This window comes from Pipistrellus hanaki (genome assembly GCF_964339955.1).
Source record: "Pipistrellus hanaki genome assembly, chromosome: 5".
In the NCBI taxonomy this organism is placed as follows: domain Eukaryota; kingdom Metazoa; phylum Chordata; class Mammalia; order Chiroptera; family Vespertilionidae; genus Pipistrellus; species Pipistrellus hanaki.
The window spans coordinates 4,366,121-4,392,038 of record NC_140507.1 but is presented as its reverse complement, the minus strand read 5'-3'; the positions used below and the strand labels follow the sequence as shown (position 1 = coordinate 4,392,038).

The window sequence follows — 25,918 nt, the reverse complement described above, 5'->3', positions numbered from 1 at the left end:
AAAAATCAATAAAATAGATACATGTATATGTGTGTGTGTGTGTGTATAGAAAGTGCACTGTCTTAAAGGGGACATTTTCACTGGTGTTTGGTGTTAAGTCTCTGTGCCCACAAAGGAGCCTGAGCCCCACTCCTTCCTTACCCCAGACCGCCTCTCTGTAGACGGTTCCCTCTGCCCGAATGCCCTGCCCCCACCAGAGGGCACAGTCACTGTTCTCTGTTCCCCACAGGCCACTCGCCCTTCCTGGAAGCAGTTCTCTGCTTTCTTCCGGGGAACTCCTGCTGGTGACACACATGGGCGGCAGGCTGATTCCGCTCGCGCCTGGATGGCCCTGACCGGCTGCCCACGGACCCAGGATGGATCCACGAGGCTTTTGCTGAAACTGTGGGGGTTCTCTTTTCCCGGAAGGCGCTGAACGGAACTCACGGACACCACGTGGGCCCGTGGCCACCACGAGCCTGGAGATGAAGACAATCAAGTGGAGGAAAGCAGATGGCGGCCCCTAGATCCAGCCAGACCTGACGCCAACTCCCCTTGGCCTCTCAGGTACATGTAGCTCAGCCACGTTCTTTGTGAAGAACCCATCTCCACCGGGATTCTGTCATCTGCGACCAAAACAGTCCTGACTACAACAAGATCTCCGGCCAGAAAGTGGCAGCACGGGGACCCAGGCCCAGCTCTTGCCCACTCTATGGACCTGGCACCATTCCCCGCTCGACACCCTGCCAATTCCCGATAATCCCAGCAGCTGACATTTGCTCAGGGCTCGACAGCCCAGAGACCGCTCTCACACACATCATCCCTTTGAAAATAAGTAAATAAATAAATAAAAATTCAGACACACTTCTCACACCAGAAAGTGCACCCTTGTAAAGTATAAACTCCAGTGGGTTTTGGGACCGTCAGAAGGTTGTGCAACCATCCGGCCTACTAATTCCAGCACATTTTCCTCCAGCCAGAGCGAAGCCCTGTGCCCATCCGCCTCTCTCTTCCCCCCTCCTCCCAGCGCCTGGCAACCACTAATCGGCCCTGTCTCTGTGGGTTCGCCTCTTCCCCACACACATCATTGCTTTTAACTCCGTAGGAACCCGGGCAAGCAGCCGCCGGGGACCTGGACAGCACAGCGGCTGGGACTGTGGTCTGTGCTGTCGCCGGCCCAGCTTCCGATTCCAGCTCCGATGCCCATGGCGGTGTGACCCGGGCACACCCAGCGCCCCCCCCCCCCACCCCCACCCCCCAGCCTGGGTTTCTCCATCGGCACGCGGTGATGAGCTTGATACGAGGATGACGTGAGTCCCGGCTCCCGGATGCCGAACTGGCTGTCTGAGTGCTGGAAAGCCAGCTGTTCCTGCTTTCATCGCCCCACGCCACTGACAGAGCCATCCGGCACAGAGGGGTGCGGGGCGTGCCCACGGCCACACAGCACAGGGGGCTGGGCCCCAGGTCTCCGGGCTTTTTCCATGACATCCCACGGGCTTAGCTGTTCCTCCCGCAAGCTCGGCCCTCCCGTGCTTTTTTTTTTTTTTTTAAAGTGATGATGTGTATGAGAGCCAAGTTTCTTCTGAAAACAAAAACAAAAACCCCGAGGCCAGCCCGGAGGGAGGGGCGGGGAGGGTGGGATCGTGAAATCATCGAGGGTGTTGCAGCCCCACACGGGCTGGCCTTCGCCGGGGCCTGGGAACAGCTGGCTCCGGCCCTAACGCCTTCCAGCGGCCGGCCCTGGGCGGCGGGGGCGGCGGCGGTGCCAGGAGGGGACCCTCCGGAATCCCATGCCTTCCCGCCCAGCTGCCCATCGGGACTCTTTAGAGGCGGCCGAAGCGCCGTCGTCTGACGACTTCCTTGCAGGAGGGCGGTCTGAGGCCGTTGCTTAGGCCACAGCAAACCCCCAATCATTACCAACCATGCTGAGCGGGCGGAAAAACGTCCCTTTTAAATTAAATCCTGGTAGGAATCCGAGCACTGAGTCACCCCGGAGAGCGGAGGGAGCCCAGCCTCGGGGCAGGGAGCCTGCGCCCCGACCCTGGCCCCCGGCCGGCCTTCCCAGGCAGGGCCCCCCCAGGAAGTCCCGGCGGAGCGGAGGGACAGCAGAGGACAGCTGACACGCTCACAGAGCAAGGCACGACTCTGTCATACCCGGTGCGCGTGGAAAGTGCTTTCGTTCTCCGTGTGCAGACGGGGAAACTGAGGCTCGGAAACATACAGCGGCGTCACCGAGCTGAAACCTAAAGAGGCACTAAGCTGAGCTCTGGAGCCATCTGTCTAACCCTGGTGTCAGGGTCCGAAGCCGGGGCTGTCCTGGGACAGGGAGCTGACGACAGCCCACCTCTTCAGCCCGCCTCCCCCCTCGGGTCCCCTCTACTCATCCAGCCCTGAGCACCCACAACCCCACGCTCCCTCTGCAGCCCACAGGTCAGGGGGACGGACCAGGTCTCTGACATCAGATTCTCAACCGGGAGCCAAAATCGGCACCTGGAAACCCCAGAGCATCGACGACAGGGAAGGACACCTCCCCTCGGGGGCGAAGGTGCCGTCTGGGGGATGTGGGCCAACAGGCAGGGGAGGAAGCTGGGCTGGAGAGGTCGCTGGGGAGAGGAAGCAGGCTCGACTCGACGGCAGATCCTGCGGCCAGTGACCCGCAGCCGGGGAGCCGCCGGGCCTGCGCAGGGTCACCCCGCTGACGGTCCGGAGCCCCGGCGGGCGGCTGCACTTCCTGCTCCGTTTCCATGGGCACACCTGCCTCTCACCATCAATAGCCCCCTCTCTTCCCGTCTGAGCTGGTCGAGTGGATGCTTGCGCTGTGGGTGTCAGTGTTCCCTGAGCGAGCCGTCATGCCTGCCCCTGTTCTCTGCCCCATGTTCCTCCTTGGAAGCATCACGCAGGCAAGAGGCCTCTGGAAGCCGAATACAGACCCTCAGGGCATGCGCAGCCGGTCAGCAACTTGCAAAATGTGGACTCAGTTTTCCCTCTCTGAACTGAAGGCCTGCCATAACGGATCTGCAGACACCGTGGTCTGGCTGCGAGGGTGTGGGTCTCGGTCATCATCACGCAGGACGTGCCTCCTGCTTCTGGCGCTGGCATCGCCGCCATCCTCTGCCTTCCCTGCCCGGCTGCTCCTGCCAAGCCCACGGTGGACGGAATCCGGCCCTCCGGCACACACGGGTCTGTCTACATTCAGAGCATGCTCGCTGCGGACCGGAAGAAACGTGTAACGTGTGTGTGATCCCGTTCGGCGTTGCTGCACGGTGAACACAGAACCTCACCACGTTCATTCCACGTTCAGCAGCGAGGCCCCGGGTGACTCAATAGCTCACACGTGACCCCGGCAGCTACGGAAACAGGCCGGGAGAACTTCCCCACCCCCGCTCCCCCTCGGAAAGAATGAGCACCGGCTGTTCCGCTGGCCATTTTCAGGAACAGATCAGGTCCATACGACCACGAATGCCCGTGGTGAGCATCAGCCAACGCTCAGAGAGCGGGGAGCCCAGGAGACGGGCTGGTGTGTGGAGGACAAGGCTCTCTCCTGCCGGCCCCACAACACCTACTTCACACACATCACAGCTGTTCTCTCCAGCTCAGTCCCGCCCCTGACTCCGGGGGTGGGGGTGGGGGAGGCAGGAACCCGACCACCCCACTGGCCATCACATTCTTTCACCGTCTCGACAGGCTTACAGCTGAGCCTATGAGACACAACCCCGTGCTCCCCGGAACTCTGGGAAGTGACCGTTCCCTCTTTCCTGCTGATCGTGCGCCCAGAGCATTTTGCAACCACGTGGGAGCTGAGGATGAAGCCGACGCGATGGAAGCAGACATGCAGAATGAGAGGAAAGAGCTGGGTGGAAGGGCACAGTGGAGAAGCCTGGATCAAGCGGTGCCTGAAGCCCACCCGGTTTCTTCTCCGGGGACATGCAGTTACACCAGCCCCCAACTCCCCACTGACTGAAGCCCATGTGAGTGGGGTTTCCTGCAGCGGAAGCATCCTGACAGGCACAGAGGAAAGGGAGACAGCTCAGCACGGGTCCCTCACCACACAGCAGGGAGGGCTTGCTGGTTCGGGAAGCCCAGTAGGTTCCTGAGGCCTGTGTTTTTATAAAGAACTGTATTTTGTCATATTGGGCCCCGTGACTTCTGATCAGACACGCTTGCTTTGAGTTGCTGGCCTTGGTGACATCAAGATAAAGCGACGGTCCCGGAGACTGCAGTTCTTTTAGTTCTTTGACCCCATGGGGTGAGCTGACACTGAGCGGTCCACAGAGGCCGGGTGCCCTATGGGACTGTGAGTTCATTCATTCATTCATTCATTCATTCACCAAAGGTGGCCGGACACACCTGAGTCCTTGACGAAAACACAAGCTCAACACCTGCACGCCAAAGCCACGCCAATGTCACGCTCGGTCCGGAGCCGCCCACACGCAGCCTTTCCTTTATTTGGGAAACATGGACGATCACAGCACAAAGCAGTATGTCCCCAAAGCAACGGGCATCCTTTTTCTCTCCTTAATGCGGAATGTCCACACATGAGCATGTCACCCCGTGCAGGAGCCATGCTCCCCTCCTCCATATTGTGCTAGTTTTAGTGCGTGTGCCGCCGAAGCGGGCGCACGGACGGCGCTTTTAATTCTAGGGGTGAAAACGGAGCACTGTCCGCCCGCTGCGGCGAGGGTCTGGGCTCTGACGGCCACACGGGGAGGAAGTCCGATGGAAGTCCTTCCTGCCCGCAGCTCCCGGAGCCCCGCGTCCTTACCTGGAGGTCGAAGAACTTGCTGTAGCGCCGGTAGATGGCCTCGGTGGAGCCGCTGGACCAGGTGACCCGGATGATGTAGACCTGCAGGGGAGCAGGGAGACAGGCGTTAGCACCAAGGGGACCTCGGGGGCCGAGCACGAGGTTCAGAGTGAGAAAGACCCAGGTTTGAATCTCAGCTCCGCCACCGACCGGCTGTATGACTTGGAACAGGCTACTCGTTCTCTCTGAGCCTCAGCTTCCTCCTCAAGGAAATGGGTAGAAGGACCTCCACCCGAGCGTGGTGCACAGAGTTCAGGGAGACCGAGCGTGGGAAGGCGTCAGCACTCTGCTTGGCGCAGGAGGTGCTGTTATTGTCGGCAGCGCAAGGGTGTCTTGCTCCCCACTCGATTCAGAGAGCCGTGGGGCAGGCTCTTTTTGTCAGTCATTCTTTTTTCTTTTTTAAAATATATGTTTTATTGATTTTTAGAGAGAGAGGAAGGGAGAGAGAGAGAGAGAGAGAGAGAGAGAGAGAGAGAGAAACATAGAAACATCAATGATGAAAGAGAATCATTGATGGGCTGCCTCCTGCACGCCCCCGACTGGGGACCGAGCTTGCAACCCAGGCATGTGACTGACTGGGAATTGAACCCAGACCTTCTGGTTCATAGGCCGACATTCAACCACGGAGCCATGCCAGCAGGGCTATCAGAGTCATTTTTAAAAAAATATATATTTTATTGATTTTTTTACAGAGAGGAAGGGAAAGCGATAGAGAGCTAGAAATGTCGATGAGAGAGAAACATCGACCAGCTACCTCTTGCACACCCCCTACCAGGGATGTGCCTGCAACCAATGTACATGCCCCTGACTGGAATCGAACCTGGGACCTTTCAGTCCGCAGACCGACGCTCTACCACTGAGCCAAGCCGGCTTTGGCTATCAGAGTCATTTTTAAAACGTTGGTTCCGATTGAATTCCAAAGCGAAGTGGCGGCAGGAGGCCAGAGGCACCTGGCTGGGGACTCTGGTGGCCCGGACACTCCCGGGCTAAGGGGTCAGCACCCATCACCCCGCCCTGGCTCACACAAGTTATCTGTGGTTATAGGGCCGTTCTGGCCATTATAAAGCATGTATCTCTGTGAAAGCTCTTTGGAGACAGAGAAATGCTGCTTGAAAAGGAGGGGTTCCGTGTTGTTAGTGGGCCCTAGCCCTCCACGAGCCGAGGGTCAGCTGGAAAGACGACACACATGAGTGGAGGTAGATAACGTGTGTGCAGTGGTATGTCGTCTTTTGCCCGGTACGGATTAATTTTTCTCCCAGGCAGAGCACCGTGTCTCTCCCCCGGGAGCCCCGCCCCCGCCGGGGGGATAGTTGCTCAGATGCGGAGGTGGTGCGAGTCCGTACCCACGGGGAGCCGGGGAAGAGGGAGCACGTGGCCTGGGCTTGGCCCGGCAGAGCCAGTGGGGTCAGCCCTGGACTTCAGTCCCAGCTCTCCAGAGGGCAGCCCAGAGACTAGCATTTCAAAGGCTGCCGTCTCTAGGGGATGTTTAGGCCAAGTTTGGATGACCTGCTGCCAAGAACAAAGCCCATGTGGATTCATCCTGTACAGTGAAAAGGTTGTGGGTTCAATCCTAGGTTGGGGCATGTATGAGAGGCAACCCATGGGGGGGGGTGTCTCTCTCTCTCTCTCCCTTCCTCTTCTCTCCTACCTCTTTTCTTTTTCCTTTAAATCAATGAAAACATATCCTCGGGTAAGGATTTAAAAAACACATATTAAAAAACAAGGAGAAAAAAAAAAGAGAAAATGTCATCAAAGGTTTTTTATTTTTTCTTAAAACCAATAAAAAGCACACACTCATAAACGGGGAAATCTGCTTACACCGTTCATTCCTGATCCCTGTTTGCAAAGTTCAAGTCCCGCACGCACCGCGCAGGGCTCTGCACGGGCCTAAGGGGTTTCCGGGAGCCAGCCTCTGAGCACGCGTGCACGGTCGACATTCGGAACGGGCCTAACGGGTTTCCCGGAGCCAGCCTCTGAGCACGCGTGCACGGTCGGCACTCGGAGGCCCAGACCTAACTGTTTTAACGAGAACTGTCCGGACCAGGGCTCTGGCTCTGCCGGGCGTGTGGGGGCTGGGCAAGGAGCATGCTCACCGGTGCCAACGCCCGTTCCACCGCTGGGCGAGCTCACAGGGCACCGAGTGCTCCGGACGCGCTGCCCCTTTCTCTGAAACGGGGCAGTGACCTCCCTGATTCACCGCCGGGACTCGCGTCCGTGGGGCCCTGCAGCCGTTGTTCCGGCTCACCCGGTCCCCTTCCCCTTGTGCTGCTAAGAGCCCCCATTTCCTGGGGGCCACCCTCTCCCTCTTCCCACCCTTGCCAGAGGGGGGTAGGGACGTGTCCCTGGGCTGGCCGACCAGAGCACTGCCGGCAGCTGGCCACGCGATGGCTCAGGGGGGGCCGAGGGGACTCCATTCTGGGACTTCGGACGGCGCGATCAGGGCAGAGACCCCTTCCCCACGGCAGCAGCTGCCGGGAGGAGAACGCCCCCCAGGGGTTACCGTGTGGGAGGCACCTGCACCAAGAAGCAAGCAGGGTGAGAGGGACAGAGGGGCCGAGTCCTGGGGCCTCATGGGAGCCCCGGCTCAGCATCCTGGACATGTCACAACGCAAGCCGGCACCTCCCCTTTCCTGCGATCGGAGTCCGTGTCTGTCACTTGTAGCCAAAGCCACTGTATAACACAGGGGCCCGGCTTTCAGATAACAGCCCCACCCACGGTGACACTCGGGGGCCCGGTGTGCGGAAATGGGACGCAGGCTTCTTCACGCCAAAGGGTGGGACAGACTGGTGTCCAGGGATGGAGGGATGAGAACGCACAGTGTGGCACATCCATGCAAGGGAACATGACTCCGTCTCAAAGAAGGAAGGAGATGCTGACACACGCTACGCCCCGAGGGCACCGCGCTAAGGGAAACAGGCACGTCTCAAAGAGACAAAAATACGGTGTGATTCTACTTACAGGAAGCACCGAGGCCGGCCAGGTTCACAGAGACAGAGACATACAGTCTTCTGGCAAATGTTGTCAACCAAATGTTTAACCTGCATCTCAAGCCTCTTGACTCAAGTTCCAACTGATTGGAAGTAAAGGAGGTAGAGGAATGGACTAAATGGCGCCAGAAAGAAATAATCAGAATGTGGGGCGTCCCACAAGTCTACGAAGAGGGCACTGCTTAGATGCTGCTTCCTCCAGGAAGCCCTCCCGGACTGCTCCCTCCCTTCCAACGTTGCTGCGTGTCTCCTGGGCACCCACTTCCCTATCACACGGACAAGCACCCTTTCCTGCAACTGCCTGAGGGTCTGCTTTCCGCGAGGCTCCACGTTTCGTGAGAGCAGAGGCCACGCCTGCCTTATTCACCGAGCGCGGTGCGCCCGGCGCTGAGCACGGCGGAAAAATCTGTGCTTTCTGAATGAATCCACGAGGAAGAAACCCAGACGCCGGGTCCGGCCCTCGCAGAGAGGAGGCAGGCCGGAGGTCTGCGGGGAGGGAGCCGGGCAGTCTCTCACGTCGTCCCACCCCCGGCCTGTCCTCTCTGCCCACTGTCCCGCTTCCTCACCACCCCACCTCCGCCCAGAGCGGGGGACCTCCCCTGGGAATGAGGAAGCACCGACCACAGGGTGTCTGCGGCCTCCGCTGAAAACCCCTTCTTACACAACCTCGGCCGCGGGGCCTGTGTGATTTCCAAGGCCCTGATGTCTGGGTTTCCTTCCCCTCTGAGTCCTGCAGGAGAGGGACTGGGGGCGAGGGGCTGCGGGGTGGGGCTGAGCCCAGATCCACAGGCCAGCCGAACCCTCCCCACGTTTTCCTGGCAGCAGATGGAGGCCCAGGAGTGCAGTGACCTGACCAAGGTTCCCTCGAACCTTGGGGGCCTTGCTGCCCAGGCGCCGTGCCCCTGCCCCGTAGCCCCTGTGGGCACAGCTGGACCGGGGCCAGCGGAGGTGCCCGCTCATCCTCCTGCAGTGCAGGCACTGTGGCAGGTTAAAGGGACAGGCGAATCAGTGTCCCCTCAACCTCAAACAAGATACACGTGTGCAGCTATGTTCTACAGAGTCTGACAAACACGGACTTAGCGAACACTGGACCTGTGCTTTTAGGCCAGCGGTCGGCAAACTCATTAGCCCACAGAGCCAAATATCAACAGGACAATGATGGACATTTCTTCGGAGAGCTACATTTTTTAAACTTAAACTTCTTCTAACGCCACATCTTCAACATAGACTCGCCCAGGCCGTGGTAGTTTGTGGAAGAGCCACATGCAAAGGGGCCAAAGAACCGCTTGTGGCTCTCGAGCCACGGTTTGCCGACCACGGTTCCAGGGGAGATGGAGTGTCAGGCACCTGTTGGAAGACACCTCCTTTAACGTATGTGGATTCAGGACCAGCAACCTCGTGGCCAGCGGTGCCACAGCGCACGCCTGAATGAAGCTCACCGAACACGCGTGTTTCTCCGTGAGGCCCGGCCCGGCCCTCCTGGGCTTGGGAACGGACCGCACCTCAGGGCAATGGCTGACAGAAAGCACACACACGCCAAGACCAACGTGGCGGTGACGAGAGCACGGAAAAGGACTGAGAAGCGGTCAGTGTGCCTCATAGTGACTGGTCGAGTGGTCATTCTGGTCATTCTGCCGTTAGGGTCAAGACCCTCGCCCAGGACAACTCACGCTGTCCTCCGCTACGGCCAAGCCACGCACACGCCACAGCCCGGGCAGCCCACAGCCGGCAGCACCCACTGCCCGCAGAGAAGGCTCCCGGAGTACGCCCAGGGCGCCCAGGAGTTTAAAAAGAACCAGTTTATCCAAAGGTGCGGTCCCGCCCCATCCCCATCCCCATCGGTCTGGGCTGGCTGGGTGGGCAGATGCTGGCAGCCGGCTGCAAATGACCGGCTGGGCTTCAGATTGCCTCCCTGGCCGCATGCGGGGTGGGGAAGAGCACCCTGGGGGGGTGGGAGGCAGGGAGGACGGACAAGAGCAGGGAGGAGGAGGAGGAGGAGGAGAGAGGGAGGTGAGAGCACAGGCAGTTGGATGGGCTCTGCCGGCTTCACTGACGGGAAACAAAACTGTGCTGGTCCCTGTGGTTCCGTCTGTCGGCCTCCCCAGAGGTCTGCCCACATCTGGCCCCCGTGGGCCAGCGCTCCCAGTCGCTGTTCGGAATTACAACACCCCTGCTTAGTGAGTTCCCGCCGCCGCCACCGGAAGTGCCGGAGAGCACGTGCTCATCTCGCTCTCTCTTTAAAAACACATTTTATTGATTTTTTTACAGACAGGAAGGGAGAGGGATAGAGAGCTAGAAACATCGATGAGAGAGAAACATCAACCAGCTGCCTCTTGCACACTCCCAACTGGGGATGTGCCCGCAACCAAGGTACAAGCCCTTGACCGGAATCGAACCCGGGACCTTTCAGTCTGTAGACTGACGCTCTATCCACTGAGCCACACCGGTTAGGGCGCGTGTTTCTCTCTTAAAGAGATTCCCGGAGAAACGCTGCTGAGAGCCACGGCGCCTCGGAGGCCGAGGAGGGGAGCACGGGGTGCCGGAGTGAGGTGGGACCCCGGTGACTGAGGACCCGAGACCGAGTCAGCGGGGACTGTGCGGCCACGCGGGTGCTGTGCTGGGTGCTTTACGGGGATCGGGTGCCATCCCCGTGGCAGGCCGGCCGGCTGGCGGGCCCTCCACGGGTTGCAGAGGAGGAGACGCAGGCAGAGAGGGCGGCCAGGCCAGGCCTGAGGCCATGCAACTGGGGGGCGGCTGACTCCAGACTCCATCCCAGCCCCTCAGCCTCTGGGATCCCCTCTCCTCTGCCCAGCTCCCCGAGGCCGGGCCCTGGTGCCCCCCGTCTGCTGAGCTCCGGCGCCTCCGCCAGTGCCACGCGGGGTGGCCAGCTGCCAGCTTTTCTCTTCTCTCTCCATCTTTTCAATTAAGTGAGTGCTTGGCACGTGGCCCGAGCACGAATGCTTGCGGGGTGAGCGGCTGGAGAGATGCTGTGGTTCGGGCTGTGGTCTTGGCGCCCGCCGGGGGGTGCGCGGTGAACGCGCAGGCAGAAGGTGGAGCTGAGGGCAGACCCTGCCTGGGTGCAGAGGGGAGCCAGGGGGGAGGGGAGGGGCGGCAGGGGGGAGGGGAGGGGAGGCAGGGGGGAGGAGGAGGGGGAGCGCTTTCTCTAAAGTGAAAATCGGATTGTGTCTCGGTGCTCCATGGAGACATTCCATTCATTCACCAACAGACAGAGTGCCCACTGCCTGCCGCTCCCTGCCGAGCGAGGGCTGGACACGGCTGCGAATGAGGAAGACAGACCCTGCCCTTCTGGCGCTTTCTGCCCGGTCAGGGAAGACACACAGGCTCTTCCTGCCCCGGCCTGGCCAGGATCTCCCACGCCACCGGGCCCCGCACACACCACCACGCCGGGCCCCGCACACACCACCACGCCGGGCCCCGCACACACCACCACACCGGGCCCCGACACGCCACCACGCCACGCCGGGCCCTGCACACACCACCACGCCACGCCGGGCCCCGCACACACCACCACGCCACGCCGGGCCCTGCACACACCACCACGCCACGCCGGGCCCCGCACACGCCACCACGCCACGCTGGGCCCCGCACACGCCACCACGCCGGGCCCCGCACACGCTACCACACCACACCGGGCCCCGCACATGCCACCACACCGGGCCCCGCACACACCACCACGCCACGCCGGGCCCCGCACACGCCACCACACCACGCCGGGCCCTGCACACGCCACCACGCCAGGCCGGGCCCCGCACATGCCACCACACCGGGCCCCGCACACACCACCACGCCACGCCGGGCCCCGCACACGCCACCACACCACGCCGGGCCCCGCACACGCCACCACGCCAGGCCGGGCCCCGCACACACCACCACACCACGCCGGGCCCCGCACACGCCACCACACCATGCCGGGCCCCGCACACGCCACCACGCCACGCCGGGCCCAGCACACACCACCACACCACGCCGGGCCCCGCACACGCCACCACACCACGCCGGGCCCCGCACACGCCACCACGCCACGCCGGGCCCAGCACACGCCACCACACCACGCCGGGCCCCGCACACGCCACCACACCACACCGGGCCCCGCACACACCACCACACCACGCCGGGCCCTGCACACGCCACCACGCCAGGCCGGGCCCCGCACACACCACCACACCACGCCGGGCCCCGCACACGCCACCACACCACGCCGGGCCCCGCACACGCCACCACGCCACGCCGGGCCCAGCACACGCCACCACGCCACGCCAAGCCCCGCACACACCACCACGCCACGCCAGGCCCCGCACACGCCACCACACCACGCCGGGCCCCGCACACACCACCACGCCACGCCGGGCCCCGCACACGCCACCACACCACGCCGGGCCCCGCACACGCCACCACACCGGGCCCCGCACACGCCACCACACCACGCCGGGCCCCGCACACACCACCACGCCGGGCCCCCCGCACACGCCACCAAGCCGGGCCCCGCACACGCCACCACGCCACGCCGGGCCCCGCACACGCCACCACGCCACGCCGGGCCCCGCACACGCCACCACACCACGCCGGGCCCCGCACACGCCACCACGCCAGGCCGGGCCCCGCACACGCCACCACGCCACGCCGGGCCCCGCACACGCCACCACACCACGCCGGGCCCCGCACACGCCACCACACCAAGCCGGGCCCCGCACACACCACCACACCGGGCCCCAGCACACGCCACCACGCCAGGCCGGGCCCCGCACACACCACCACGCCACGCCGGGCCCCGCACACGCCACCACACCACGCCAGGCCCCGCACACGCCACCACACCGGGCCCCGCACACGCCACCACACCACGCCGGGCCCCGCACACACCACCACGCCGGGCCCCCGCACACGCCACCAAGCCGGGCCCCGCACACGCCACCACGCCACGCCGGGCCCCGCACACGCCACCACGCCACGCCGGGCCCCGCACACGCCACCACGCCAGGCCGGGCCCCGCACACGCCACCACGCCAGGCCGGGCCCCGCACACGCCACCACGCCACGCCGGGCCCCGCACACGCCACCACGCCACGCCGGGCCCCGCACACGCCACCACACCACGCCGGGCCCCGCACACGCCACCACACCAAGCCGGGCCCCGCACACACCACCACGCCGGGCCCCGCACACGCCGGGCCCCGCACACGCCACCACGCCAGGCCCCGCACACGCTGGGCCCCGCACACGCCGCCACGCCTCGGGCGGGAGCGCCTCCCTCCCGCCCGCTCAGCGACTCCTCTCGCAGGTGTCAGTCCTGTCCCCGCTCCTCCCAGCGCGCGTTCCTCTGCGTGCCGCTGTGTGGGGGACTGGCACCCCCTCCCCTGGGAGCCTGCCACGATCCTCCCAGGGCCCGGGGACGCCGGGCCTTCCGGAACTGTCCGGTGGAAGACGCACTGGCAGGTGGACAGACAGGCAGATGGACCGAAAGCCCAGACAGGCCGCACAGCCAGTCTCCTGGCGCCCGGAGTGACCATGCTCCTGAGACGGCTGAATGAACAGCTCAGCTGCTCCGGGCACTGGACACAGACCCGCTTTGTGACGGGAGAATGCCGGTGGGGCCCCGGCCCCGGCGACAAGGCCCCGGCCCCCCACGGCTGCTCTGAACCGGCAGAGGAGAAGAGGACGGCTGCTGTGTGAGGCCCGGGGTTCTCGGGGCATTCTTTGGGGGCGACGGGACCGTCCTGCATCCTGGCTGTGCTGGTGGTTCCCCAAACCCACCTGCCACAATAAACCAAAAAAGGGGATGTTCCTGAACACGTGTCAATAACCCTTTAAACGCTGCTCATCCTCTCGTGTCATTCAGGAGAAAGAAGAGGCCGAGCACTCGCTTCTGAGCAGCTGGGCCCCTCGGCTCTGTAGCTTGAAGGGCCCGTGTGACTGTGCGGGCCCCGTCACGGCCCCAAGCCTCCACTTTCCCATCTGTGCGATGGGCAGGACGAACAGGGCCTGTGCTCCCGGGCCGGCTGGGGATGACGTGAGCGAGCGCACACCAGGTGAGGGGCACGCTGTCCGACTCCGGGCAGCGGGCAGTGGCGTCGCTGGTAACCCCGGTTCCCAGGTGGGGCACTAGAGGCTCGGACGGCGTCTGTCTCCCCTGGGCCCACGCCAATCTTTCGAGATAAGCCGTGTTAACAGGCAGAGTCAGGACTGCCCCCGCCTGTGTACCCACCCACCCAGTGCTGCCCGCCCCGGCCCCTTCCCTGCCAGGTCTCAGGCAGAGGGCGGGCGGCGGGAGCCACTCCCAGGGCCGGCCGGCCGAGCCCGTCCGTTCCCCTCCGCACGGGACCGGTCGGGTGCACAGCCCCGCCGGGACCCGGCTGCCAGCGCCCGTCCTCGCACACATCTGGCCGGAGCGGCGCGGGAACTTTCCGATGGCAGCCAGAGGCGCTGGCAGCTGGAGCCCAGGCTCGGCCGACACCAACCTGCAGGCTGGCTTTCTAGGAAAGCCTCCAGGGCAGGCGCTCAGGGCTGGGAGACCTCCGAGGCTGCCAGGCCTCCAGGCCGGCCTCCCTCCCTCCCTCCCTCCCTCCCTCCCTCCCTCCCTCTCTCCCTCCCTCCCTCCCAGGAGCCCTTGGGCGGCACAGGAAGCAGCTGGGAGATTTCAAGTCGGGGTCTCGCCTATGTTAGCAGTCCAGATCTTCCCGCTTTTGGCGGGACAGTCCCGATTTTCAACAATTTTTCCTGTGTCCCGCGGTGTTTTAAAAAAATCGGGACTTCTTTAAAACACCACGGGACGCGGAAAAATTGTTGAAAATCGGGACTGTCCCGCCAAAAGCGGGACGATCTGGTCACCTTAGCCTAGAGAGAACTGGGCAGCCAACAAGAGCACCCACTGTGTGCAAGGCAGACAGGCGGCAGGGGCAAAGCCGCCCCAGGCATGAAACAGGATCCAGAGCGGTTAAGGAGGGGGAAAAGAGGACCTAGGTAATACTCTCAACAATAAATATACATATATATTTTTAAAAGAATCAAGATGGGCCACATCGATAGGGCTGATTGGGAAATACACTAAGGACTTCACGGAGGTTATGTCACGGGATCTGGAGAGGCAGAAAGGGGGGCTGGCTCACCACGGCCACACAGCCAGCATGGGACAGCCAGAAACCAGCCCGGGCTGCGGCATGGCGGGGACAGCCCAGGACACATCGTTAGTTGTGTAAAGCTGCGGATGATGGTAAAGGCGGTACTAATAAGTAACACTCACCCAGCACTTTGATGCACCAGGCACTGCTCTAAGCCCTAACTGCAAAGTCACTCCCAGCAGGTTCTATGCTTTACCCCGTTTTACAGACCAGAAAACAGAGCCTCCGAGAAGGTGAAGTCCCTTCATCAGGCCCCACACTCAGCCGGTAACGGGCAGCCAGGCCACACCCTGCCGCCCGGCTCCCAGGCCCCAGTTCTGAGCTTCTGCCCAGCTGTCTCCTCTGTCTTCTCTGCCGCACACCCTTCCAGCATCCGGCGAGACCCACGGACCCTCCCTCAGAACCATTTAAAACGAGCAAAACGAACCTCATGGGGTTTTGAGGAGCTAATGACGCTGGATTATAATAAAAATGTTTCAAAAAATGAAATTATAAATATGTGTACACCACTCTGGTCGGTGTGGCTTCCGTTGGCTGGGCATTGCCCCATCCACCAAAACGTTGCTGGTTCAATTCCCGGTCAGACTGTGGGTTCAACCCCAGAGAGGGTGCATATGGGAAAGAGGCAGCCCACGGATATTTCTCTTGCACATCGATCTCTCTCTCTCTCTCTCTCTCTCCCTCTCTCTCTCTCCCTCCCTCCCTCTTCCTCCTAAGAATCAATAGAAACACATTTTAAAAATATGTACACAGTTACCACTGGAACAAGTAACAAAACCTGGCAGTTGGTTGAGGAACATCACAATTCTGAAGTAGTGATGAGTATAAACGATCCACTGGGATTTACAAAAACACCATAAAACGACGTGAAAATATCGGTGAGTTTCTATCGGTGACAAAGTCACAGGTCTCACCAGTATCACCGCGGGCGTTGCCTTCATTTATAACGAAGGCAGCGCTACGTGAATGATGGAGGTCAGACTACATCTATCCTTCCCCCTCCAGTCCCAGGACCCTCTGGATTCTACCGGTATCAGGAAGCCCGTTACCAGTCAGGGTCCCCGTTCCCAGTCCCGCCGTCTCCTGTGGAGCCCAGCTCCGAGCACAGCTGTCCCAGGGCTCAGACCCCTGCCCCGGCCCCACGGCCCGCTAGGCCCTGTCACCGCCTTAGGCTCCAGGTGACACGTCCCAGATGGTGACCCCTGTGAGGACAAAGGCTTCCCGGTCATCCAGCCTCGCTGGCGGAGGGCCAGGCCTGGCCGAGGACAAGAACCCCACATCTGTGCGACGGGCAGCGGCCCAGGGCGGCCGGCAGCCACGGGCTGCTGATTCACACCTTGGCCGGGGAGCAGGAAACGGTGACGCCACCGCCGGGTTCCCGGCTTTCTCTGCCAGAGCAGCCGGCGGGGGGTGCGTGCAATTCTGCTTAACGAAGCAGAAGAGAAACTATCATCCTTACGTGCTTTAAGGCAGTGCTTCCCTTCGAGGTTTGGGGTGGGCTGATTGCACCCTATTTATAGTCAACGACTGGCAGCAAGCAGAGCCAAGGGTGATGCTGTGCAGAGTACTTCCCCTTTCTAAGCCTCAGTCTCCACATCTGTGGAATGGGCTAGTAATGGTACCCATGCTGCAGGCATTTATTTTTTTCCCACCTGCCCAGGCTCCACGCCCTTCCCATCAGGGCCCCGGATCTCCCGCGAGGACTGTCCCTCCCTCCTGCGACGTGGACTATCAATGACTCCGTGTTTCGGCGTACGTCCCCAATACCGCGTGCTTACACAAAATTCAGAGGTAACGGGGCTCCTGCATTTCCCTTCGGTGAGCCTGGCAGCCCGGAGCCCCGGTGGCCGAGGACCTGTGGCGGAGGCAGGCGGCAGCACTGCCCACACGCCCAGCACACGCACCTCCAGCCCCTCTCCCCTCACTCCCCGGAGAGGGCCCGGGCCTGGGCCCCCCGCCCGCGGGCTTGCATGTGGGCCCGCGGGGACGGGGAGAGAACACCCGGCGTTTGGAGGCCGGGCGAGGATCCATGGCCTGCGGGCTCCGGGCAGGGGCGGCCTCCGGGGGAGGGGCCACACGGCCCTGCCCGCTGGCTGGCCACGGAAACACTGCGCCTCCTGAGGCCACCACCGAGGCCCGTTCCCATGCCACGATGGGGGCCAGGGGTGCCAGCGCCACCCGGGCTCTGGCTGACCCCACTGCAGGGTCCCCGGAGCCTTGCCCGCCCACCCTCCGGCACGCTGCACAAAAGCTCATTCACTGTCCCACCAAGGCCCCCGCTTCCCGGAGGAGCAGGCTCAGCGCCAGCAGCGAGAGGAGGACGGAGCCAGAACAGAACCTGGTCTCTGGGGCGGGAGCCGGGCTCGAACCCTCCGGCCACACACCATCCTGACAAGCCCGTCTTCCTTCCCTCGGCCAGGCGGGTGCCCGGGGCTCAGCCCGCACCCACCAGGCGGACAGGAAGGTCCCTCCCGGAGCTGCAGGGACCCTCAGCTGCCCCCCCCCGCTGCCCCCAGCCCAGGGGAAGGAGAAACTGAGTCACGCAAAGCAACGCCTCAGACCACAGCGTCTTCTCCGAGGACAGAGTGGGCACCATGGCACCAGGATCGGCCTGTCTCGGACGCGAAGTGCGATGACCACTGTGCTCCCCGAACTGTGGGCAGGGCGTGCTGCTGGCCAAGCCCTGCACCCCCGGGTGGGGGCCAGGAGGATGTATGGAATGCCCGGGGATGTGGGGGGTGGGACACAGCCCTAACCTGGACGACCTTTCCGGTGCCCTCTGACCTTGGCGTTGAAGGGTATTTAACTCAGACAAGCAATTCTTTCCCGAGCTATCTATTGAGCTGCAGGGGCTGTGAGACGAGGGCTGGGGCCTGCTGAGCAGGGGGTGTTTGCGCTGGAAAAGCATCTGCTCAGCCCTTCTTCCCTCGGGGTATTTTAAACTCATTTCTTTCCGCTCCCGGGGCTCAGAGATGGGGAAGCCGCAGGCAGAGGGCGCGGGGGAGGCCCGGGCGGCGGGCCTGGGGGGACGGGCGCTGGAGGAGCCGGACAAGCCCGGCTTCAGGGAGGCCTGGGGACAGGATGTGGCCCGGGCTGGGCCCCACGGCTGACACGGCTGCTTTTTTCAGAGGAGCCCGCGGTTTTCTTATTTTTATTTTTACTAAAAACAGGAATGTGTCTTCCCAGAACGTTTGGAAAACAGAAAAGCACAGACAAGCAAAAACAGAAGTGACTTATTTTCTCTATTTCCGTGCTCACGGAGGCAGATTCCCACCCTGAGCGTGTCACCGGCGGGACGCGGCCTGTCTGCGCTCTGCAGCCGGCGCTTACTCTGCCTCTTCCCGTGCCGGGAGCCGGGAGCCGGGAGCCGGGAGCCGTCCGATGGCACTCTAGCGGCGGCGACAGGACGCAGGAGCATCCTTCATCCCTCTTTCTCCACCGATGGGCGTGCCCACGGTTACCCCCTTAACCAGACCGTACTGTGCTCGCACACTCCCTCAGCGTGCAATCACACTCACTGCCTTACAACAGCACAGTTACCGGCCTTCCCACACGCGAGGCCTGCCTCACCCTCACATCGGCCCCGTGGAACTGGAGTCACAGGAAGCCCTGGATGTTGCGGGCCCCGGTGTAACGGACTTTGAATTTAACGGACACCGTTCCCGGTCTGGCGTGTCATGTGTGAAAATTAACACCCTGTTCACTTCAAAGTGCTTTTAACCAAGATTTGCTCTTAATTAAATTAACAGGTTATTTTTTGTTATTCATTCACTATTATTTTAAATAAATTTTAGCCAATAGGCCATATGTTGTCCACCTCTCTGAGCCTCCAGTCACAGTGGGCAAAGTGGGAATGCTGATGTAACATGTAAGGCCCTGAAGGAGCAGGGCCCCAAATGTATAAATTCACTGCACACATTAAGTCTTAAGAGAACACAAATAACCCAATATCCCCAAACAGGGGGCAAAAGAGAGAACACTCCAATGGCCGATAGAGGCGTGAAAAGCAACCACCACCCCGAGGTCCTCTTCTGCACCCCCCAGACGGGCAAACACTGAAAAGTCCCACAATTCAAGAGAGTTGGCAAGAACACAGCCAAGGCACCCACGGATCCTGTTCCTGGCGATGGGAATGAGGCGAACACGCAAACCCCAGGGCCAGCAACACCAGTCCTGGAAGACAGGGAGTTCTATCGCTTGCTATGACATGCACTGACCACCAGGGGGTGGTGCGGAATGAAGGAAGGCCCCAGCCAGCAGCCAGCAGCTGGGGAAGGGAGGCCCGGGCTGGCTGTTGAAAGGCCAGGCCTAGGGACCCTATCCGTGCATGAATTTCATGCACCGGGCCTTTAGCGTGTTTCCCCGAAAATAAGACCTACTTACAGGTTTCCTTCTGAGTGAAATATAAGGCATCCCCCAAAAATAAGGCCCCCATAGGCTAAACGTGAGAGATTTGGTCCACTGATTCTGAAAGAAATGGATTCACAAGAAATTCACCAGGAAATCCAGGAATTGGATTGTTAGGATGATGTTCCAGAAGATGATGACATGATTGTCATTGAATAAATGAGTAAATTCTTGATACTGTAGGATTCAGTTTGTCTGGTTTGTGTTGACAACTACCGTCCTACCGTACCGTATACAGGTAATAAATTTTCTTTTTTTTCATTTAACAATAAATGTGTACCGTATTCTTCTTCATGGAAAAATAAGACATCCCCTGAAAATAAGACCTAGCGCATCTTTGGGAGCAAAAATTAATATAAGACACTGTCTTATTTTCGGGGAAACAGGGTGTATATATATATTTAAAATTTAAAAAAAATAAAATAAAATAGTGTATCAATACAACTAAAGGGCTGTTGTGATGACTAAATACACAGAGAGCTTGATCCAGGGCCTGGCCACAACTGATTCAATCTCAGCTGTTATAAACATTGCTGCTCTAACTACAACCATCATGCTATTCTTCTTCTTCTTCTTCTTCTTTTTCAATTAAATATGTTTTTATTGATTTTTTAGAAAGAGGGGAAGGGAGAGAGACAGAAACATCAGTGAGAGAGAAGTACTGATCGGTTGCCTCTGGCAGGATCCCCCGCAGGGGATGGAGCCCGCACATGCCCTGACCCGGAAATGAACCGGTGACCTCCTGGTTGCTGGGCCGAAGCTCCACAGAGGAGCCCCACAGGTGGGGCCACCATGCTCTTCCTAACATCTGGGCCAGCGGTCGGCAGGCTCATCAGTCCACAGAGCCACATATCAACAGGATAATGATTGAGAGCCAGATTTTTTAAACTTAAACTTCTTCTAACGCCACTTCTTTTTTTATTTTTAATTTTATAGATTTTTTACAGAGAGGAAGGGAGAGAGACAGAAAGTTAGAAACATTGATTAGCTGCCTCTTGCACACACCCTACTGTGGATGTGCCTACAACCAAGGTACATGCCCTTGACCGGAATCGAACCCGGAACCTTTCAGTCCACAGACCGACACTCTATACACTGAGCCAAACGGGTTTCGGCAAACGCCGCTTCTTCAAAATAGACTCGCCCGGGCCGTGGCATTTTGTGGAAGAGCCACATTCAAGGGGCCAAAGAGCTGCATGTGGCTCTTGAGCCGCACTTTGCCGACCACGGACCTAAGGAACTCCTGACAGAGCAAGCCAGCACCTGGGGCCCTGATGGCCAAGCCTCGTCCAACCCCAAGGCTTGGCTCCCCCACTCCAGCGCCGGAAATGGGGCAATCAAATACACCCGCAAAACCCACAGGGGGCGCTTCCCCTCCCCTCAGGCCAGAAGGTAACCCAGCCAGGAGTTCTCTATGGCGAGGGGGCGGGAGGCACACTGGCAGAGCCCTGGCTCTGGGCAGGAAAGGTGCGGGCGGAGAAAGGCAGCAGCTCTGGGGAGCCCCCCTGCCCCCCAATAATATCATTGATTTTATCACCAAGAGTAACGCTACCCAACCTCTGGGATCTCAGAGGCCCCTGCGGCCTTCGGGCCTGGCCCGTGGCACTGCCCACGGGCGAACGAGGCTGGGGCAGGGCACGGATGGCGGCCACCCCGATCATGGGAGAGAAGCCACTGCAGCAGGAGGAGGCGGCCCCACGCTCCAGGCGCAGCTCCCCGGGGATTGTCTCCAGCACCGGTGACCTGTCCCCGCCGCCCAGGCGATGGAGGGATGAGAGGAGGTGGCCGGACCAGCAGCAAAGTGGGGGAGGGTGGAGGGGACGGAGGGTCTTGGTGACGGGAGTGCTCCCTGGCTGAGCGGTGTGCTCTCATGCAGCGGCTGGAGGGGGGGGGGATGAGTGTGGTTTGGACCCCGGGGAGCATGTCTCCTGGACACATTTCCGGTTGTCCCAGCTGGGGAGGGGGATGCCCTACCATCTAGTGGGCAGAAGCCAGAGATGCTACTGCACATCCGAGAGGGGCAGAAACAGGGCCCTGGGGACCCCTGTAACTGCGAGCAGCGTTAACCAGGCCCTGTTCGCCGCGACTGCTCTGTTCCTGCGAAAAAGGCACATTCTGGCCCGGCTGGGACCTGGGGGCTCACCTGGACATGCAGCCCACCCCCTCAGGGAGCTGCCTGTTAGGGTGGACGGATGAACAGCCCCGGTGCAGACACCAGAGCCGCCAGCCCTGTGCAGACCCCCAGCCCTTGCATACCTGCCCGCCACGGCAGGTCTCCAACCCCCGTCACCTATACACTGCCCACGTGGCACACCCTGCCCCACAGGACAGAGGTGTTTGTCCTTCTGCCCAGTCTCAGCAGCTGGCTCCTGGTGGGGGGCGGAGCAGGCGTTTGTGGGAGACCCACTGCTCCCCACGCTGTCGGCGTATCGGAATACACGCTCACAATGATCCCACCCGGTCTCTGCCGAATGGGCTCAGGCAGTGAGGCAGCCCGGTCCCGGTGACTGTCGGTTCTGACCCCACAGCGCACAGGACGGCCGCGCAGCAAACCACCACCTGGTCCGCACGCAGCAGTGTGGGGTTGAGACACTCTGCCCTCGAGGCGAGTGGCCGTGCGTACAATGTACAGATCACAGGCGACGGGGCCGAGGAAGGGACGTGCACCAGCCCAAGGTCACAGGCAGGCGGCAGCCGAGCCCAGGGCCGCTCAGCGCCCGCCCACAGGCTCTCCGGGCGGCAGGCCGGGCTCGGACAGGAGCGCCCGAACGGAAGGGAAGTGCGGACCCAGCCCCACCGCTGTCTCCGCACCCACTCCTCCTGGGGCGGTGGGATGGGGGGGCGGGGGCAGGATCTGGTGAGTTCACACCCCTGCCGTCCAGCACTACGTCTGCCCGGCTCCTGGGGGCGACTCAGACTGCGGCTCAGCCGTCTTCCGAGGAGCCCGGAGCCTGCACAGAGGGAGGGAGGCCACCTGAATCACAGCGTGACTAACCCCGGTTCGCACACAGAGAAACCGGCTCCCCATGTGACTTTAGCGTGCTTCCAATCAGGGTGACACGGACACCACGGGGCCAGACTGTCACACGGTCCCTCCCGCTAGGAAGTGCGCACCCTCAAACCCCCCCCACCCCCATACACACACACACCCAGCTGATAGGGGAGGAAACTGAGGCTCTGGGAGGCCACACAGCTAGCAAGCTGCGAGGCCAAGACTGAACCCAGACCCACGTGTGAACAGTTAGAGGCTTGTCCTGAGAGGCCCCTGAACCGTGGTTGAAAGCTTAGAAAGACGCCTCCAAGCTGCAGAACCCTCAAAAAAAAAAAAAAAAAAAAACCTGGCAGGAAGGGCTCTGACTAAGCAGAGACGGAAAGCCTCAGGGTGGTCACAGCCGATGGCAGACTTCCCGGCGTTTTCGGGGAGCGCGGAGGGTGCGGGGTCTGGGCAGCGGTGCCACCCGGTGGAATACCCCCGTGGGGCCCGGCAGACCTGGATCTGTCTGTGAGCTCAGGCACAGGTCCTCACCGCTCCGAGCCTCAGTTTCCCCATCTGTAAAAGGGGCTCCAGGGCCTCTGTCTGACATGACGTGACGGGGAAGGGCCGGAGGGAGCACGTGGCCGCCGGTGCCCGGGCTCGGTGGCCGTTTCTGTCCTGGTTCTGCCGGCTCCCGGGTCCGGTGGGGGGCGGCATGGGCATCTCCGACCTCCGCCTGCTGCCATGTTGGCAAGTCTGTCGCCTGGCAGAGAGCCAGGCGGGTGATGCGCGTAACAGGCTCCAACAAGAAACCCCGGGCTTGGCAGCCCTTGAAACGGGTCACCCACAGAGAGGGGCGGGGGACGCAGGCTCAGTGCTGGGATCCGGAGGAACTTTCCTCTATTTAGAGATGCCACAGGCCCAGGAAATAGCTTCCCGCCGCCTGGCGGAGGGCTGGGCCGCAGCGGCCGGCCAATAACAACACAGACAGGGCACGGCCTTCCCGCAGAGGGCCGGCGATCTCCTCTCGGCGTCACAGGCCGGCGCAGGCACGCCGATCGCGGCGCAGGCACCGGCCTCGGGAGCACACGATGGAGGCCAGGGAGCCGAGCTGGCCAGCCAACGCCCTCTGCTACTCATTGTTCTCCTCCTCTTTGTTTGGGTTTTTCCCTCCCTCTCCCTCTCCCTCTTTTTTCCTTCCTGGTGAACTTCGCAGCAGCCGCTGCCACGGCCCCTTCCCACCACCAGACACACAGCCCCTGCTTTCCAGGGGGCAGCCTCCCGCAGCCTCCCACAGCCCCCCACCCCTCCACCCCAAACCTCTGGGCCGTCCCAGGGCCCCTCGAACCCCCGCCCCCCAGACCCAGCCCCCAGGCTGCTGGGAAAGCCATTCCCCCCTGCGGGCCACCGTCTGCCCAGGCACCTCCCAGCAGCGGGGAAGACGTGAATCCAGCGCCACCTTCCAGAACCTGCGGCCTCTCGGAGCCTCAGCCTTCCCACCTGCAGAATGGGCCTAATGGCCATTCCCCCGAGTCCTCGCCAGCCCTAAACCAGAGTCCCATTGCACAGAGGGAGACACAGGAGGCAACTTTGTACACTTTAACACAGAAGTTACTGGGGGGGAGGGGGGGCTGTTTTCTTTTTCAATTTTCTTAGGGTGCAGGCGCTCTGGGGACCCATTCTGAGAGACACCCCCTCCCCCCTGCATCTCACAGGCTGTCTCCCCCGAAAGGGCGCAGAGGGACCTGGCGATGCGGGGAGGGGTACCTGTGGCTGGTCCCTGCGGCCCTGAGAGCCTGCGGACCAGGAGGGCCCGAGGCCGGCGCCTCTCCCTCTGTCCCTCCATCGGCTGGGGCCAGGCAGGACTGAGTGGAGGGGGGGCGGGGGGAGATGCAGGGGGGGGCGGGGGGAGGTGGAGGGGGGGCGGGGGATGGAGGGGGTGAAGGGGGGGGTAATGGGGGGCGGGGGGGAGGTGGAGGGGGCGGGGGGCTTGGAGGGGGTGGAGGGGGCGGGGGAGAGGGGCCGGAGGGATGGAGGGGGTGGAGGGGGGTGGGGGTGGGGTGGAGGGGGGCGGGGGTAGTGGAGGGGGGTGGGGGGAGATGCAGTGGGGCGGGGGGGCTGGAGGGGGGCGGGGGTAGTGGAGGGGGGTGGGGGGAGATGCAGGGGGGCGGGGGGGGGGTTGGAGGGGGGCGGGGGTAGTGGAGGGGGGTGGGGGGAGATGCAGGGGGGCGGCGGGGGGTTGGAGGGGGGCGGGGGTAGTGGAGGGGGTGGGGGGAGATGCAGGGGGGCCGGGGGTGGTGGACAGGGTGAGAGAAGCGGCACCGGGGCCAGGAGGGAGGAGGGGAGGCGGACGCGGACAGGCAGAGGCGGGGGAGGGGAGGGAGGCGCAGGGCCCGGCGGCGGGCGGCGGGGGACCGGGCACCGCTCCCGGCCGGGGGGGGGGGGGGGTGTGGGGGGGTGAAGGGGTGAGGGGGGAGGGGGAGGGGGGAGAGGGGGAGGGGAGGGGGCTCCCGGGGGCCCGGGCTCGGAGGGCGGGCGGCGCACTCACATAATGCTTGTTGGGCACCCGCCGCTTCTGCACGTCCAGCACCTTCACCTCCACGATGCTGCGCCGCGGCGGCATGGCTGCTCCGGCCGGGGCGGGGGCGCCGCCGCGGATCGGGGGCCGGGGGCCGGGGGCCGGGGGCCGGGAGCCGGGAGCCGGGAGCCGGGAGCCAGGGGCCGGGAGCCAGGGGCCGAGCGCCGAGCGGAGCCCGGGCCGAGCACGAGTCCCGCCGCCGCCCTGACTCCGCCCGCCTCCGCCGGCCCGGCCCGCCCCCCGCGCCCGCCCCCCGGCCCGGCCCGGCCCGCCCCCCGCCGCCCGCCCCCCGGCCCGGCCCGGCCCGCCCCCCGCGCCCGCCCCCCGGCCCGGCCCGGCCCGCCCCCCGCCGCCCGCCTCCCGGCCCGGCCCGGCCCGCCCCCCGCGCCCGCCCCCCGGCCCGGCCCGGCCCGCCCCCCGCCGCCCGCCCCCCGCCGCTTAAAGGGCCGGGCCCGCTCTGGCGGCCTCCGGGCCTTTGTCCCCGCCCCGCCGCGGCCGGGAGGGGCCGGAGGGCCCCGCCGTGAGGACGCCCGGTCCCGGCGCTCAGCCGGCTCCTGGCTCCCGGGGCCCCGGCCCGGCGCCCGGTGCAGCGGCCGGGCTGCCGGGGCAGAGTCCGGCTCTGCGCCCCGGGCCGGGCCTCACCGCTGGCCCCGCTCCTCCGTCTATGAAGGGCCCGCGGTGCTGCCCCACCGGGCTGAGCCGGCGAGAGGGCATGGGAGTCAGGGGGATGCACAGTGTGTGACACTGACAAACCAGCCCGAGCCCAGGGACCCGGGGGCGGCGGGGTGGGGGCTTCTTCCGGGCTTACAGTCTGCGAGGGGAGGCGGGAGAGGAAAACCCAGCAAAGCAAACAAAATAACCGCAACAGTAGTGCGAGGCAGGGTAAGGGGTGTGTGTGTGTGTGAAGGTGTGAATGAATGAATGAATGAATGAGGGGCAGTGTGTGTGTGTGAATGAAGGAATGAGGGGCAGTGTGTGTGTGTGTGTGAATGAATGAATGAATGAGGGGCAGTGTGTGTGTGTGTGAATGAATGAGGGGCAGTGTGTGTGTGTGA

General features: G+C 62.7%; 1 protein-coding gene across 2 annotated transcripts in view; it reads right to left on the bottom strand.

Annotated features, from left to right (window-relative positions):
* The window catches only part of SH3PXD2B (SH3 and PX domains 2B), a 71,149-nt gene extending 46,049 nt beyond the window's left edge, over positions 1-25,100 (bottom strand). For both annotated transcript variants that reach the window (XM_084886151.1, XM_084886152.1), the window contains exons 1-2: positions 24,834-25,100; positions 4,742-4,822 (exon numbers count right to left, since the gene is read on the bottom strand). In XM_084886151.1, the coding sequence (XP_084742277.1) occupies positions 4,742-4,822; positions 24,834-24,908 (156 nt within the window). In that variant the 5' untranslated portion in view covers positions 24,909-25,100. The remainder of the gene's footprint in view (positions 1-4,741; positions 4,823-24,833) is intronic.
* Positions 25,101-25,918: the final 818 nt, after the last annotated feature.